Here is a 14,698-nt window from a genome sequence, read left to right as displayed (position 1 = left end):
AAAAGCAAATGTGTCAGATATCTGATCTTACGGCTGTTTCAGAAAAAAAATATTTTTTTATTATTGTTGTTATTTATAAGAGTAGCAAGTTAACAATGGCAAGATATGAGACTTATATAATACATTATTATAACTATGGGAAATATAATCCATGCATTGTGTTCATTGTGTATTATAAATCTTCATAATCTTAAAAGCTATAACCACAAATAAGTAAATATTATAATGCGTTAAAACTTATGAAAACATATTATAAGGTTTTTTTTATGCATTCACTATAATGCCTTAAGAATACTCTGCTTATAATGTGTTATAAATACGGGCTTCATAAAAAGTGCTAGCCTAAAAACACACACCTTGTATTTTCCAGAAAACATCATTGTGATGGTTTTGTCCAAATCCATAATTTCTCAGCTCTCCTTGTCCGTATTTGATGTCGAATATACTTTGCTCAAATGATTTTTCAGTGTGGACGGGTCAGCCTTCTGAAATACAAAGCAGTGACCAACAAAATGTCATTTTCACTCACTGCTTGTCGCAGCTGGTCAGGACATAAACTCAGATTGATGTGGATGAGATACCTTTCATCGCTGGTGGACCATCATTTAATTATTTCCCGGGATTGTGGTCACTTCCCGTGTCCTGAGGGGAATTTCGAGTGTGGTGTGGCCTGTAGTGAATGGAATAATCGTCATGCATTTGCATTTAGACAGTCAGGCGTTCAGCAGGGAAATTGGTTTGTTACTTCAGTCTGCTGCGTTAGATTTGAAATGTCCAATTACAAGACCGCACTCCATTCGGACACGAGATGTGACACTTCCAGGACGGAAGAGAGATAGAAACAGCCGAGAACGAAAGAGGTTAGAGCAAACGTCTTAGTTTAAAGAGCAGAGCTGAAATCACCAAGAGATGAGCAGAACCACTTCATTAAACACTCAGAAATTAACATTTGCTGAAAATGTGCTCATCCTCAGGCCATCCGAGATCATCCGGTTTGGAGAAATGTAGCATTGCATCAGTGTCTCACAAGCTACTGTTATAAGCATGAGCCCCGTCAGACTGGTCGTGGCGGCGGTGTTGCAACAATATATAGTGATATTCTCAATGTCATTTTGCATTATTGACACACTATTTTCCTAATTAATGCTGTTCAGTTGCTTTGACACAATCTATATTGTTAAAAGCGCTATATAAATAAAGGTGACTTGACTTGACTTGACTCACTGCAAGTGAATGGGTGCCGTCAGAATGAGAGTCCAAAGAGCTGATAAAAACATCACAATAATCCACAGCACTCCAGTCCATCAGTGAACATCTGGAGAAGACAAAAGCTGAAACAAATCCAGCATTAAGACGTTTTTAACTAAAACACATTGAGTTCATAATCCATAATAACGCTTCCTCCAGTGAAGAAGTGTTCTGGTGTGAATCAGGAGAGAAATCTGCACAGATCAAGCAGCGTTTAAACAGCTCTAAACTAATATGTGGCTGGATTTTGATGTGAGAGACAACAGCAGATGCACTTTTTCATTGGAGGAAGAGTTATTATGGATTATAGACTCAATGTGTTTTAGTTAAAAACGTCTTGATGCTGGATTTGTTTCAGCTTTTGTCTTTCTTGTTTCTTGTCTTCTTTCTTGTTGTTGTGCAGCGAGAGAGCATGATGCAATATAATTCTGTGTTGTCTGTTTATCAACTTTTCATTATTTTGCGTCGCAGTCTTTCAATCACATACAGTTCCAATTTATAAAATTGCTAAAACGTGTATCTTGAATGCAATGCAATTCGCAAAATGTAGAGTAGTGCTGCTGGAAGCTGCTGTGTTTGGCTACACATCAGACGCTCGAGAACCTTTAATGGAACCAAACGTCATGAGAATGATTCGTTGTTTTCAATGAAATGCAGCTGCTTCTCTGCAGACTGACCTCTGTGTTAAACAGCACTAGTCCAATTTAGTAATCAGTCCAACAGTAATGAATCCAATTAGTGGTTACAATGAGTGGAATCGATTCTTATTACGCTGTGACTGGAGAAATAATTGTTCTGTGGGATTCATTCAATGTGCATGAGACAAACGGCGCACAACTCTCATCAAATACAGCAGATTCCCACAGAGAATCACTTAAAATCACAACGGCCATGTGAGGTTTTACTGTACATCTGCTGTGTGTGAATAACTCCATGAATCGTGGTTTTAAATCAAAGGCATTTATTGCTAAAATGTACTTGACAAACAACAGAAACAAACCACATTATCATCATGATCAGTATAAGACAATGTGTAAATGAAAACAATGTCAAATTCCAGAGAACAAGTGCTTGAGGAAATATTCCCCAACATCTCCACTCTAGCACCAATAGCATATAAATATGTCATCATATAGAGCTTCTTCGTTCAATGCAGTCAATGTACGAACAGTTCATGCTGAAACACGTTCACGTGAATCATTCTGCCATTATTTATGATGTTATTTTTAGCACAAAAACAAGATTTGCACGGCAGAAATCCTCCTTTTTGTGTTCGCCTGTAAAAATAACATCACAACGCGAGTAAATAATGACAGAATGATCATCTGAGGGTGAATTATTCCTCTATTCAGAAGCAGGAATCAACGTCCATCATCTCATCTCCAACATGGAGACCAACGTGTGCTTGTCTTTTGGCGAGCAAAATGGCACTCGTGCCGAAACTCCAAGTGAGAAAAAAACGGCACCGTGATCAAATCCATAATGATTTGATAAAAGAGCACGACATACAGACCATGAGATTAAAAACACTGTAGGAATCCATCCAAAGAAATAAAAACGAAGCCAGGAGTCACTGGTGGATGAATCATCTTGTGCTTATGAAGAACCAGCATCCAAGAACATTGACTTCAATGCTGAATCATGTGGGAACAATCCATGTGCTCATGACTCAATCATCCGTAACCTCCACGGATCCAGAAATGTGTCTCGCTGACTATCATCAGCACCTTCAGACGCTTCTTTTGTGCTTCAGCCTGCAGTGTAACGGGCCGTTTACTATGGAAGCCTGTTTCTGCCACTCAATAAAAAATATAAAAGGTAACTGACTTTTTATTTCATAATTCTGACTTTTTTCTCACAATTGCAAGATATAAACTCACAACTGTGAGTTATAAAGTCAGAATTGCGAGATATAAACTCGCAATTGCATGAAAAAGTCAGAATTGTGAGAAAAAAGTCAAAATTGTGGGAATATCGCAATTGCGAGATAAAAGTCAGAATTGCAATATGTAAACTCAAAATTGCGAGAAAAATGTTAGAATTGCGAGAAAAAAGTCAGAAATGTAAGATGTAAACGTAATTGCGGGAAAAATAGTTTGAATTGTGATGTAAACGCAATTGCGAGAAAAATAGTTTGAATTGAAATGTAAACGCAATTGCGAGAAAATTAGTTTGAATTGAGATGTAAACGTAATTGCGGGAAAAATAGTTTGTATTGAGATGTAAACGTCATTGCGGGAAAAATAGTTTGAATTGTGATGTAAACGTAATTGCGGGAAAAATAGTTTGAATTGAGATGTAAACGGAATTGCGGGAAAAATAGTTTGTATTGAGATGTAAACGTCATTGCGGGAAAAATAGTTTGAATTGTGATGTAAACGCAATTGCGAGAAAAATAGTTTGAATTGTGATGTAAACGCAATTGCGAGAAAATTAGTTTGAATTGAGATGTAAACGTAATTGCGGGAAAATTAGTTTGAATTGAGATGTAAACGTAATTACGGGAAAAATAGTTTGTATTGAGATGTAAACGTAATTGCGGGAAAAATAGTTTGAATTGTGATGTAAACGCAATTGCGAGAAAAATAGTTTAAATTGAGATGTAAACTCAATTGCGAGAAAAATAGTTTGAACTGAGATGTAAACGCAATTGCGAGAAAAATAGTTTGAATTGTGAGATATAAACTCGCAACTGCGAGAAAAAAGTCAGAATTGCGAGATGTAAATGAAAGTGCAAGAAAAATTGTTTGAATTGTGAGATATAAACTCGCAATTGCGAAAAAAAAGTCAGAATTATGAGATGTAAACTTGCAATTACGAGAAAAATGTCAGAATTGTGCGAAAATCAGAATTGCAATATGTAAATCCGCAATTGCGAGAAAAATGTCAGAATTGTGAGAAATAAACTCGCAATTGCGAAAAAAAAAGTCAGAATTGTGAGATGTAAACTTGCAATTACGAGAAAAATGTCAGAATTGTGCGAAAATCAGAACTGCAATATGTAAATCCGCAATTGCGAGAAAAATGTCAGAATTGTGAGAAAAAAGTCAGAATTGTGTGAAAATCTGAATTGTGAAATATAAATTCGCAATTGCGAGAAAAATAGTCAGAATTGTGAGATATAAACTTACAGTTGCAAGAAAAATGTCCGAATTGTGAGAAAAAAGTCAGAATTGTGAGAAAAAAGTGAGAACTGTGGGAAAATCTGAATTGTGAGATATAAATTCACAATTGCGAGAAAAATGTCCGAATTGTGAGAAAAAAGTCAGAATCGCAAGATAAAAAGTCGCAATTAGCTTTTTTTATTTTTTATTCAGTGGCCGAAATGGGCTTCCATAGTTTCCACAGGACACGTGCGTGTGTTAAAAACAGCTGCACGCTTGAACGTTTCCTACGGCGGAATGCAATGCAACGGCGTCAGTCTAGAGCGTTTGCACATCGACTAACAATTAAGAACAGTGCAAACAGAACTAGAACACGTCCTGTGAGCGGACGTCTCTGGACTGATTTTACACACAAGAACACGCCGGCAGACATGCATCAGGAGAGACAGCGTATTTAATTTGGCACCAATGAAAAATTTCACTTAAAACTAGATTTAAAAAATGATGTTGGCAGAGAAAGCTTCTGAGAGTTTGAAGCAGTTGTAAAAGAGGACGTCATTCTAATGAATTTACATCTTCATCACTTCCTGTTTTCTGTATATTTTTTTTTTCAAAATGGCATTTTAATGTTTTGTTGGCTGAACAGCAACCACACAAAAGAGCAACTCATATCATATCATTTAGCGTAATCTGATGAAGTGAAACGTGTGGTCTTGCTCGGTGTTCTTGTGAGTTTGTGCTTCAGACGCCGCTGTGATGCTGGTTGGTTGTTGAATCGGTTTTGAGCGTCTCGATAAAAGTAAACATGTGCTGTTTCATCAGAACTCCTCTAATGTAGAGCAGCGGCTGACGGAGATCAGTCCTCATGAAAGACATTCAGATGATGCTCAACAGCCTGAAACAAACTCTACACAAGTACAGGAACAAACGCATTCCAGTTACACCAGGGATATTACTATTTACTAATTATTTATGTTGTATTATTAATGTTTTGAATCAGCATTTATTTTTCATATTTTAAGTTTTCATTTTCCTTTTAGTTATTTGCATTTGTGATTTTTATTAGATTTTTGTTATTTTTAAATAAAACTTTTTTTTTTTTCAATTTTAGTTTTTATTTCCAGTAATTTTAGTGCTTCAGCTGCAAAACATATTTCAGTTAGCTGTCAAACTAGCATTAGCTGTTCTAACATTTCTAATATTTATATTTGACTTTAGTTCAGCTTTAAAGCCACCGATAATCGATAACCGATAACCGATAATAACCGATAATATATATTTTTTGGGGGGGGGGGAATACTGCAGAGTTTATTATAAATTATTTATCTGAACACATTATTTTTTTTTTTTAATTTTACAATGATCCAATCAATTCCCGACAGACCCAATTAAACCCCGCCCTACATTTTTTTTCTTGTTCAAGACGGCATTTCACTCATATTGGAGAATAGAAGAAAAGACCATTTCAACTTCAATTTCATGCCGACTTTACCAAAAATGTTTTTAATATTTTAGATTTAGTTAACGATAATAACCCTGGTGTGAAATGTCTTCTATGGTCAGTTTTCTCTTTCAGATCATAAAAGAGCACCAGTTCTGAGTGAGTTATAGTGAAAGTGTTATATCTGAATGATAACACATCTGCTTTAATGGCTCAGAGATCTGAAGGAAAGCTCCTCAGTAACAGAGGATCACATTAAATATGTTCGACAGGACCACACGCCTGAAACACGCTGGCCGAACGCGTTTGTGTACTCGTGTAAAGTCTGTTTCTGGCACACTGAGCACATGGAAAATTCAGGAATCAAAGTGAAAATAGTTGATAAAACTGGAGTGTCTCTAGAGCTTGGCACCAGCAGATACAAAGATCAAACCTCCACAGCGACACTCGGTAAACAAGACACAAATAATGTCAGTAAACCAGCATGCACATCCCATGATGCTCTAGGAAAGACAGAACCGAAAACCAATAAAACGAGTTTGTGCTTTCACTGTAAACAAACTTTCATTATAAACCACAGAGTGAGCCAATCTCAGCAAAACGTGTCCGGGTCATATTTCAGTCCAAAATTAAAAGAAAGAAACATTAAACATACTACCAATCAAAAGTTTGGAATAAGTAATATTTTTAATGTCCAAGGCTGCATTTATTTGATCAAGAATACTGTAAAAATGGTAATACTGTGACTTATTACAATTTAAAAATGGATCAAATATTTTTCGTATTTTAAAATATTTTAAATTGTAATTTATTTCTGTGATCAAAACTGAATGCATTATTTTTTATTTGAATGAGCATAAAGCCACGACTATACTAATACTAACATGCTTCATTAATATTTTATCTTTTTTATTTTATTTTTGCATTATAATAATGAGAATCTAGTGGGAAAATAATCCAAAATGATGTAAAAAAAAAAATAAAAATCCTAATGGTCCTGAAAAAACAGGCTTTAATTGCTTTATGCTTTATTTCTTTGTATTTTAGTTTTAATTATTTTTTTCTCTTGATTTTGGCGTGAGATATGACACTCTTGACAGGTTTCGTGAGATTCATCACTCCTACATTCACATCTTATCATGTGCTATAAATCACATCCTCGTTGTGTCGTCATCATTCTGATTAAAGTACCGAAGGAACACTGAACCGCTTCGAAGGAGCAGCTGTAGGAATCATTTCTCAAGCTCTCAGAGCTTCTCTCAGAATCTGAGGGAGCGTCAGGAGGACACGTCACGCCATGCACACGCAGCAGAGGGCGCCGCAGACTCACACGCAGATGAAGGCACCATCTGTCCCGTGAAAGGCCTTCCTGACGGATCTGTGAGGGCAGTAAAGATGCTCGTCTTCATCAGGAGACCCGGGGAGATTCTTCTGGACATCCTCTAGGTCTCAGGAGCTTGTTGGCTTCTAGAAGCTCTCCACGAAGCTGCCGGGGAAGAGGCCCGTTCGTCCGGTGCGCTGAAGCGTCCCTTTGTACCAGCCGTCTTCACGTTTCTTGTGCACGAAGACGATGTCGCCCTCCTTCAGCTCGATCTCGGCTTCGCTCTGCGGCGGATACGGGACGAGCACGCGGTACCTGACACACACAGACGTGAACAGCAGACGCTCAACAGATGATAACAGGTGAAACATTCACACACGACAAACCTTCCAAACCAAAACCATAATAATCTAAAAATAAAGTAAAAATGAAAATAAATAAATTACAGTAAATTAGCACAAGGGTTTGAAATGACATGAGTAAATGTTGAGAAAATGTTCATTCCAGTTGCTAAAAACTGAGTGAAAATGTAAACAATATTTATTGCATGAAAAACTAATTTTTATTTTTCAATGAATATATTTTAATAATAAACATTTGGAATAATTCAGATTTTTTGAAAAACTTTTCTTATGCTCACCAGGTCTGCATTTGTTTGATCAAAAATACTGTATACATTTTTAAATATCATTACAGTTTAAAATAAGTGAATGTATGTTAAACTGTAATTTATTCCTGTGATCCAGCATCATTACTCCAGTCTTCAGTGTCACATGATCTTCAGAAATCAGTCTAATATGCTGATTTGCTGCTCAAGAAACATTTTTGTGGAAAGAGTAATACACTAATTTGGGGAAATGTAAGATTAAAAAATAAAAAATGTATGCTTTTATTCATCAAGGACACATTAAATTGATCAAAAGTGACAGTAAAGACATTTACAATGTTCCAAAAGATTTCTATTTCAAATAAATGCTGTTCTTTTGAACTTTCTGTTCATCTGTGAATCCTGAAAAATAAAATGCATCACAGTTTCCTCATGTGACACTGAAGACTGGAGAAATGATGCTGAAAATACAGCTGCGCATCACAGAAATAAATTACAGTTTAACAGATATTCACATAGAAAACAGCTGTTTTACATTGTAATAATATTTCACAATTTTACAGTATTTTTTAATCAAATAAAATAGACTTCTTTCATTAAAAAAAACCCTCAAATTACTCCAAACCTTTGACTGGTAGTGTATAAATATGAAATATCTTCAAAATTTGAATGATAACATGTTAACAATTTCAATACTAGTAAACACACCATATCAGTCCACAAGAGGGCGCCAGAACAACAGCACCATATTGCAAAGTATTGTTCAAAAACAAACCTGCTGCTTCAAGTGCACTTATTTTTAAACTAAAATGCACAAAATTGCAAAAATGTAAAAAATTTGTCATTTTTTCCAGGGCTTGCTACACATCTTAACTTCATGCATTCAAATGTGCATTGTGATCTTAAATTCGCTGAATATTTCAGTTGTAATTGTAATTTAGACTCACCTCTCTCGGGATAAAGGCTTGGGCTCGGGCCGGATGGCCAGCGGTGAGGAGGAGCAGGGCTGTCGTGCCGGCGGAGACACAGAGAAGCTCAGGTCCAGCGAGCCGCTCTTCCTCTGCAGCGGCTCCATGCTCATGGCTCCCTGCATCTCGCTCTCGATGGGGCAGGAGCCGGCTCGTCCGTGACCCCCGGCCAACCGCAGCTCCGGGGCCATGGCCCCCTGAACCGAGCAGGACTCGTGGGTCGGAGAGACAGACGGCGGAGACCGGGACTTCTTCTTAGCTGCGGCTCCGGAGAGAAGCTTGAGGAGACCGCTGCTCTTCTTCTCTTTCTGTGAGAGACACAAACACTGTTTACACACACAGACAGAGCCCGATGATCTCAGCAAGACATGTGCATAATCCAGTCAGGCAGGTGTCTGATGAATAGCTCAAACCTGCCGAAATAAAAGAATGAAAGTCCAACTGAAATAAATTATGACAGAAATGTATCACTATTGTAGCTACAGTACAATCTGCTTCTCTTAGTAATAATAATAATAATAACTAAAAAATGACTAAAACACAATTGTTCTTCCATGCTTTAATTTGAACAGTAAACCTCTGTTGTGCACCAGTTTGCATTACATTTCAATTGTTCATGTATTATGCCATCATTTGATTACCACTGTTTTTGATAATACATTTTTTTATTAAATCATAAATCCAGAAAAATTAAAGCACAGAATTTTAGGGATTTTTTGGGGCCCTATTATTGTTATATATATATATATATATACTGGATATATATAAAATTAAATAATAAAGTATTAAATTGTTGAAGTTTTATTAATTTAATTGATTAGACATGTTTTTAATTATTAAAATATTTATAAAATTATTAAAACAGAATCCAGAAAAAATTAAAATGAAATCCAGAAAATTTTAATTAATTTGGGGAAAATAAAACAAAATTTTACTGAAATTATTAAAATAGAATCCAGAAAAATTAAAATGCAACCCACAGAAATGTAAATGGAAAAAAATGGAATTTGGGAAAAAATAAAATGGGTTTCATGAATCCATTTCAGGGCCCTATTATTGTAAAAAACTGTAATAAATTATTAAAGTTTTATAAATTCAACTGATGAGACGTGCTTTTTGATTATAAAAATTGCATTAAATTATTGCAACTGAATCCAGAAAAATTAAAACAGAAAAAATTTGGGTAAAAATAAAACAGATTTCATACGGCCTCAAGTTTCATGAATTCAATCGATTAGACGAGCTGTTTGGAAAATGTAATTATTAAAATAGAATGAAGAAATGAACAATGAAGACGTAAATGAGGACAGATCGAAGTCCCGTAGAAACAGCATAAACTCCAGAAGTGCTGCAGGTCTGTGGAGTGATTCAGTGATCTGAGCCACGCACCTGACGAGGACTAACGAGGACACGCTACACAAGACAAGCTCTGGAGAATACAGAGAACTCATCCAAAACCCAGAAACTGGCTCCAGGGTCTCAAAACATTGTGTTTTTGGCTTGAAGTAAGGTCCAGATATGTTCACATTCCATCCTACCACGTGTTGAGACCTGTGCATTAGCGATGGCCGATACATTGTATCAAAAGAATCCATTCTCAAATAAAAGTATCAATCCTATCTGTTTTTTTCAAGTGATTTTAGAATGTTTAGAATAATCCAGGTACCGAGTGGTGATTAGGTTATTCAAATACAAAAAGTCACGTTTAATTATTATATACTTTATTCAATACAGATGAAGATTTCACGGGGAGCAGATTATTACACTGCATGTGAGTATAAAGATTTAAACTGGACATTTTAGTTTAATTAAAATATTTCATATATTTTTCATTAGCCTCTATCTATTTCTGTTACCTGGGATCGGTAATGAAATCATTTATATATTATTTATATCATTTAAAACTTGTTTAATAAATAAATTACATAATTCAAGGGTCAAGTAATACCTGGCAGAGGTGCTTTATTTTTCAGATACAGTAGGTGTATTCAGCAGCAGCATTCAAGAAATTAAATGATCAAATATAAAAATAAAACGTCCGTGACCCCCGGCCAACCGCAGCTCCGGGGCCATGGCCCCCTGAACCGAGCAGGACTCGTGGGTCGGAGAGACAGACGGCGGAGACCGGGACTTCTTCTTAGCTGCGGCTCCGGAGAGAAGCTTGAGGAGACCGCTGCTCTTCTTCTCTTTCTGTGAGAGACACAAACACTGTTTACACACACAGACAGAGCCCGATGATCTCAGCAAGACATGTGCATAATCCAGTCAGGCAGGTGTCTGATGAATAGCTCAAACCTGCCGAAATAAAAGAATGAAAGTCCAACTGAAATAAATTATGACAGAAATGTATCACTATTGTAGCTACAGTACAATCTGCTTCTCTTAGTAATAATAATAATAATAACTACAAAATGACTAAAACACAATTGTTCTTCCATGCTTTAATTTGAACAGTAAACCTCTGTTGTGCACCAGTTTGCATTACATTTCAATTGTTCATGTATTATGCCATCATTTGATTACCACTGTTTTTGATAATACATTTTTTTATTAAATCATAAATCCAGAAAAATTAAAGCACAGAATTTTAGGGATTTTTTGGGGCCCTATTATTGTTATATATATATATATATATACTGGATATATATAAAATTAAATAATAAAGTATTAAATTGTTGAAGTTTTATTAATTTAATTGATTAGACATGTTTTTAATTATTAAAATATTTATAAAATTATTAAAACAGAATCCAGAAAAAATTAAAATGGAATCCAAAAACTTAAAATGCAAAAAAATAATAATAAAACAGATTTCATAGGGCCCATATTTTTGTAAAAATGTTAATAAATTATGAAATGCTTTTTAAATATTGAAATTTAATTAAATTATTAAAACAGAATCCAGAAAAAATTCAAATGAAATCCAGAAAATTTTAATTAATTTGGGAAAAATAAAACAAAATTTTACTGAAATTATTAAAATAGAATCCAGAAAAATTAAAATGCAACCCACAGAAATGTAAATGGAAAAAAATGGAATTTGGGAAAAAATAAAATGGGTTTCATGAATCCATTTCAGGGCCCTATTATTGTAAAAAACTGTAATAAATTATTAAAGTTTTATAAATTCAACTGATGAGACGTGCTTTTTGATTATAAAAATTGCATTAAATTATTGCAACTGAATCCAGAAAAATTAAAACAGAAAAAATTTGGGTAAAAATAAAACAGATTTCATACGGCCTCAAGTTTCATGAATTCAATCGATTAGACGAGCTGTTTGGAAAATGTAATTATTAAAATAGAATGAAGAAATGAACAATGAAGACGTAAATGAGGACAGATCGAAGTCCCGTAGAAACAGCATAAACTCCAGAAGTGCTGCAGGTCTGTGGAGTGATTCAGTGATCTGAGCCACGCACCTGACGAGGACTAACGAGGACACGCTACACAAGACAAGCTCTGGAGAATACAGAGAACTCATCCAAAACCCAGAAACTGGCTCCAGGGTCTCAAAACATTGTGTTTTTGGCTTGAAGTAAGGTCCAGATATGTTCACATTCCATCCTACCACGTGTTGAGACCTGTGCATTAGCGATGGCCGATACATTGTATCAAAAGAATCCATTCTCAAATAAAAGTATCAATCCTATCTGTTTTTTTCAAGTGATTTTAGAATGTTTAGAATAATCCAGGTACCGAGTGGTGATTAGGTTATTCAAATACAAAAAGTCACGTTTAATTATTATATACTTTATTCAATACAGATGAAGATTTCACGGGGAGCAGATTATTACACTGCATGTGAGTATAAAGATTTAAACTGGACATTTTAGTTTAATTAAAATATTTCATATATTTTTCATTAGCCTCTATCTATTTCTGTTACCTGGGATCGGTAATGAAATCATTTATATATTATTTATATCATTTAAAACTTGTTTAATAAATAAATTACATAATTCAAGGGTCAAGTAATACCTGGCAGTGGTGCTTTATTTTTCAGATACAGTAGGTGTATTCAGCAGCAGCATTCAAGAAATTAAATGATCAAATATAAAAATAAAACACTAGATACACTTCACTGTATAAATTATACACTGATTCTTATTAAAGCAACTGTATTAAAGTTCTTCAGTCGAGAGCAGTGAGTGGTTTTTCTCTTTGTGTTTTGTTTTATTAACATTAAAGAACGTTAACAAACGTTAACAAAGAATGAACATTCTGTCACCATTGACTCACTCTCAAGCTGTTTTAAACCTGAATGAGTTTCTTTCTTCTGTTGAACACAAAAGTTATTCTGAAGAATGTGGCAACCAAACAGTTGCTGGTCCGCAGTGACTTCCATAGTATTTGATTTGATTTTTTCCTACTATCAAACTACTACTGTTTGGTTCCCCACATTCTTCAAAACATGTTCTTTTGTGTTCAGCACAAGATGGAAATTAATACAGGTTTGAGATAACATGAGAGTGAGTAAATAATGACAGAAATGTAATTTTTGGGTGAACTCTTCCTTTATTGACAAGCTGCAGCATGTTTAGTGCTATTAGACTGCTGTCACTTTAAGAGCTACACGCGTCTGATTCTCTCTCAACTGTTTGCTTTGACTTTAGACATAACCAACTGTGTTTCTATGTAAACCTGTAACGCTCAGCCATCACGGAAGGTGTTACACTGATCAAAAGGGGTCAGACTTTATGTGTGAGGTAAAACAAGTGTTTTTTAAAAACATGAGACAAACGTCAAAAGTAGACTGAATAAATAGTGTATTTACACAATGCACACGGAACGTAAAACAACACAATACAACTAGAATAACTTAGGCTGTTAAAAGTGGTCTACTTCCTTATTCCTGTCATGTGATTGATCACGTGACAGGCAGACCATTCACATTTAAAGACATACACACATTAAAACGAATAAGAGGTTTAAAATGGCTAAGACAACATGTAAAACTCAAATATACAGATATAAAACCATCTTAATAGATATGTCTTGAGCGGTATAAATATATAGTCCATACGGGGAAGACTACAGTATGTGACACTGTCACACAAAGACACATGTTTAAAGACACGTGTTTTATTTTTGTTATACAAGTTGTTATATGTGTTATATGCAAAAAAGAAGTCATGTCTATTGCAGTGTATTTAATATTAATGATGGCTATCAAAGTACACTATAAAATCACTCACATACGAGTATTGATATCGACGATGCTTGTCTTGAAAGTACTTGGTATCGGATCAATAAGAAGATAACTGGCATCGCTCATCCCTACTGTGCATGACGTGTATCTCTTATTTTAGACTCTGAGTTCATTAACAGCTCATAATTAACGCTCGCGCAGACAGCATGTGATCACGCCTGTCATCCAGACTGTAACATAATAACCGCAATACATCTGAGACTGTGCGTCTGATAGAAATATACTGATCGATCGAATCATTTATTTATACTAAACGTGCAGTGTTTGGTCACCACTTGATGGCCAATGTCAAATCTGTGTTGGAACACCAAAAAAATCTGTTTTGAATTCAGATTTTTTTCTGGATTTTTTTTTCTGGATTTTTTTTTTCTTTTCGTAATCAAAAGGCACGTCTAATTGATTGAAATCAAGAAATGTATTCAGTTTAACAACAGTTTATTGAAAAGCCTTACGAAATCAGTTTTTTTCCCTCCATATTCTGTTTTGAAATCAAACTAGATTTTTAAAGTAAATGTTGCATTGTATCCAACTATATTACATTAAAAATTATTACATTTTTACCATTTTTTAATAATTAAACACAAATGTTCAAATTAAAAATTTTAATGAAACAAAAGTATAAATAAGAAATGAAGATGTGCTGGTCTCTATTCTGGCTTGTTTGTGTAATATTTTTATACACACACACACACACGCACGCACGCACACATGCACACACTCACACACTCACACACACACTCACTCACTCACTCACTCACTCACACTCACGCACACACAAACACACACACACACTCACA

At 35.0% G+C, this 14,698-nt stretch overlaps 1 protein-coding gene across 1 annotated transcript in view; it reads right to left on the bottom strand.

The window, feature by feature from the left end:
- Positions 1-6,793: 6,793 nt before the first annotated feature.
- LOC107655731 (SH3 domain-containing RING finger protein 3) overlaps positions 6,794-14,698 on the bottom strand; it is a 135,492-nt gene continuing 127,587 nt past the window's right edge. Inside the window, exons 10-12 of the mRNA XM_016443302.1 lie at positions 10,746-10,879; positions 8,669-9,067; positions 6,794-7,429 (exon numbers count right to left, since the gene is read on the bottom strand). Of these exons, the coding sequence (XP_016298788.1) occupies positions 7,261-7,429; positions 8,669-9,067; positions 10,746-10,879 (702 nt within the window). The 3' untranslated portion in view covers positions 6,794-7,260. The remainder of the gene's footprint in view (positions 7,430-8,668; positions 9,068-10,745; positions 10,880-14,698) is intronic.

This window comes from Sinocyclocheilus anshuiensis, unplaced genomic scaffold (assembly GCF_001515605.1).
Source record: "Sinocyclocheilus anshuiensis isolate Anshui unplaced genomic scaffold, SAMN03320099.WGS_v1.1 scaffold1357, whole genome shotgun sequence".
Taxonomy (NCBI): domain Eukaryota; kingdom Metazoa; phylum Chordata; class Actinopteri; order Cypriniformes; family Cyprinidae; genus Sinocyclocheilus; species Sinocyclocheilus anshuiensis.
This window is presented reverse-complemented; position numbering and strand designations above follow the sequence as displayed.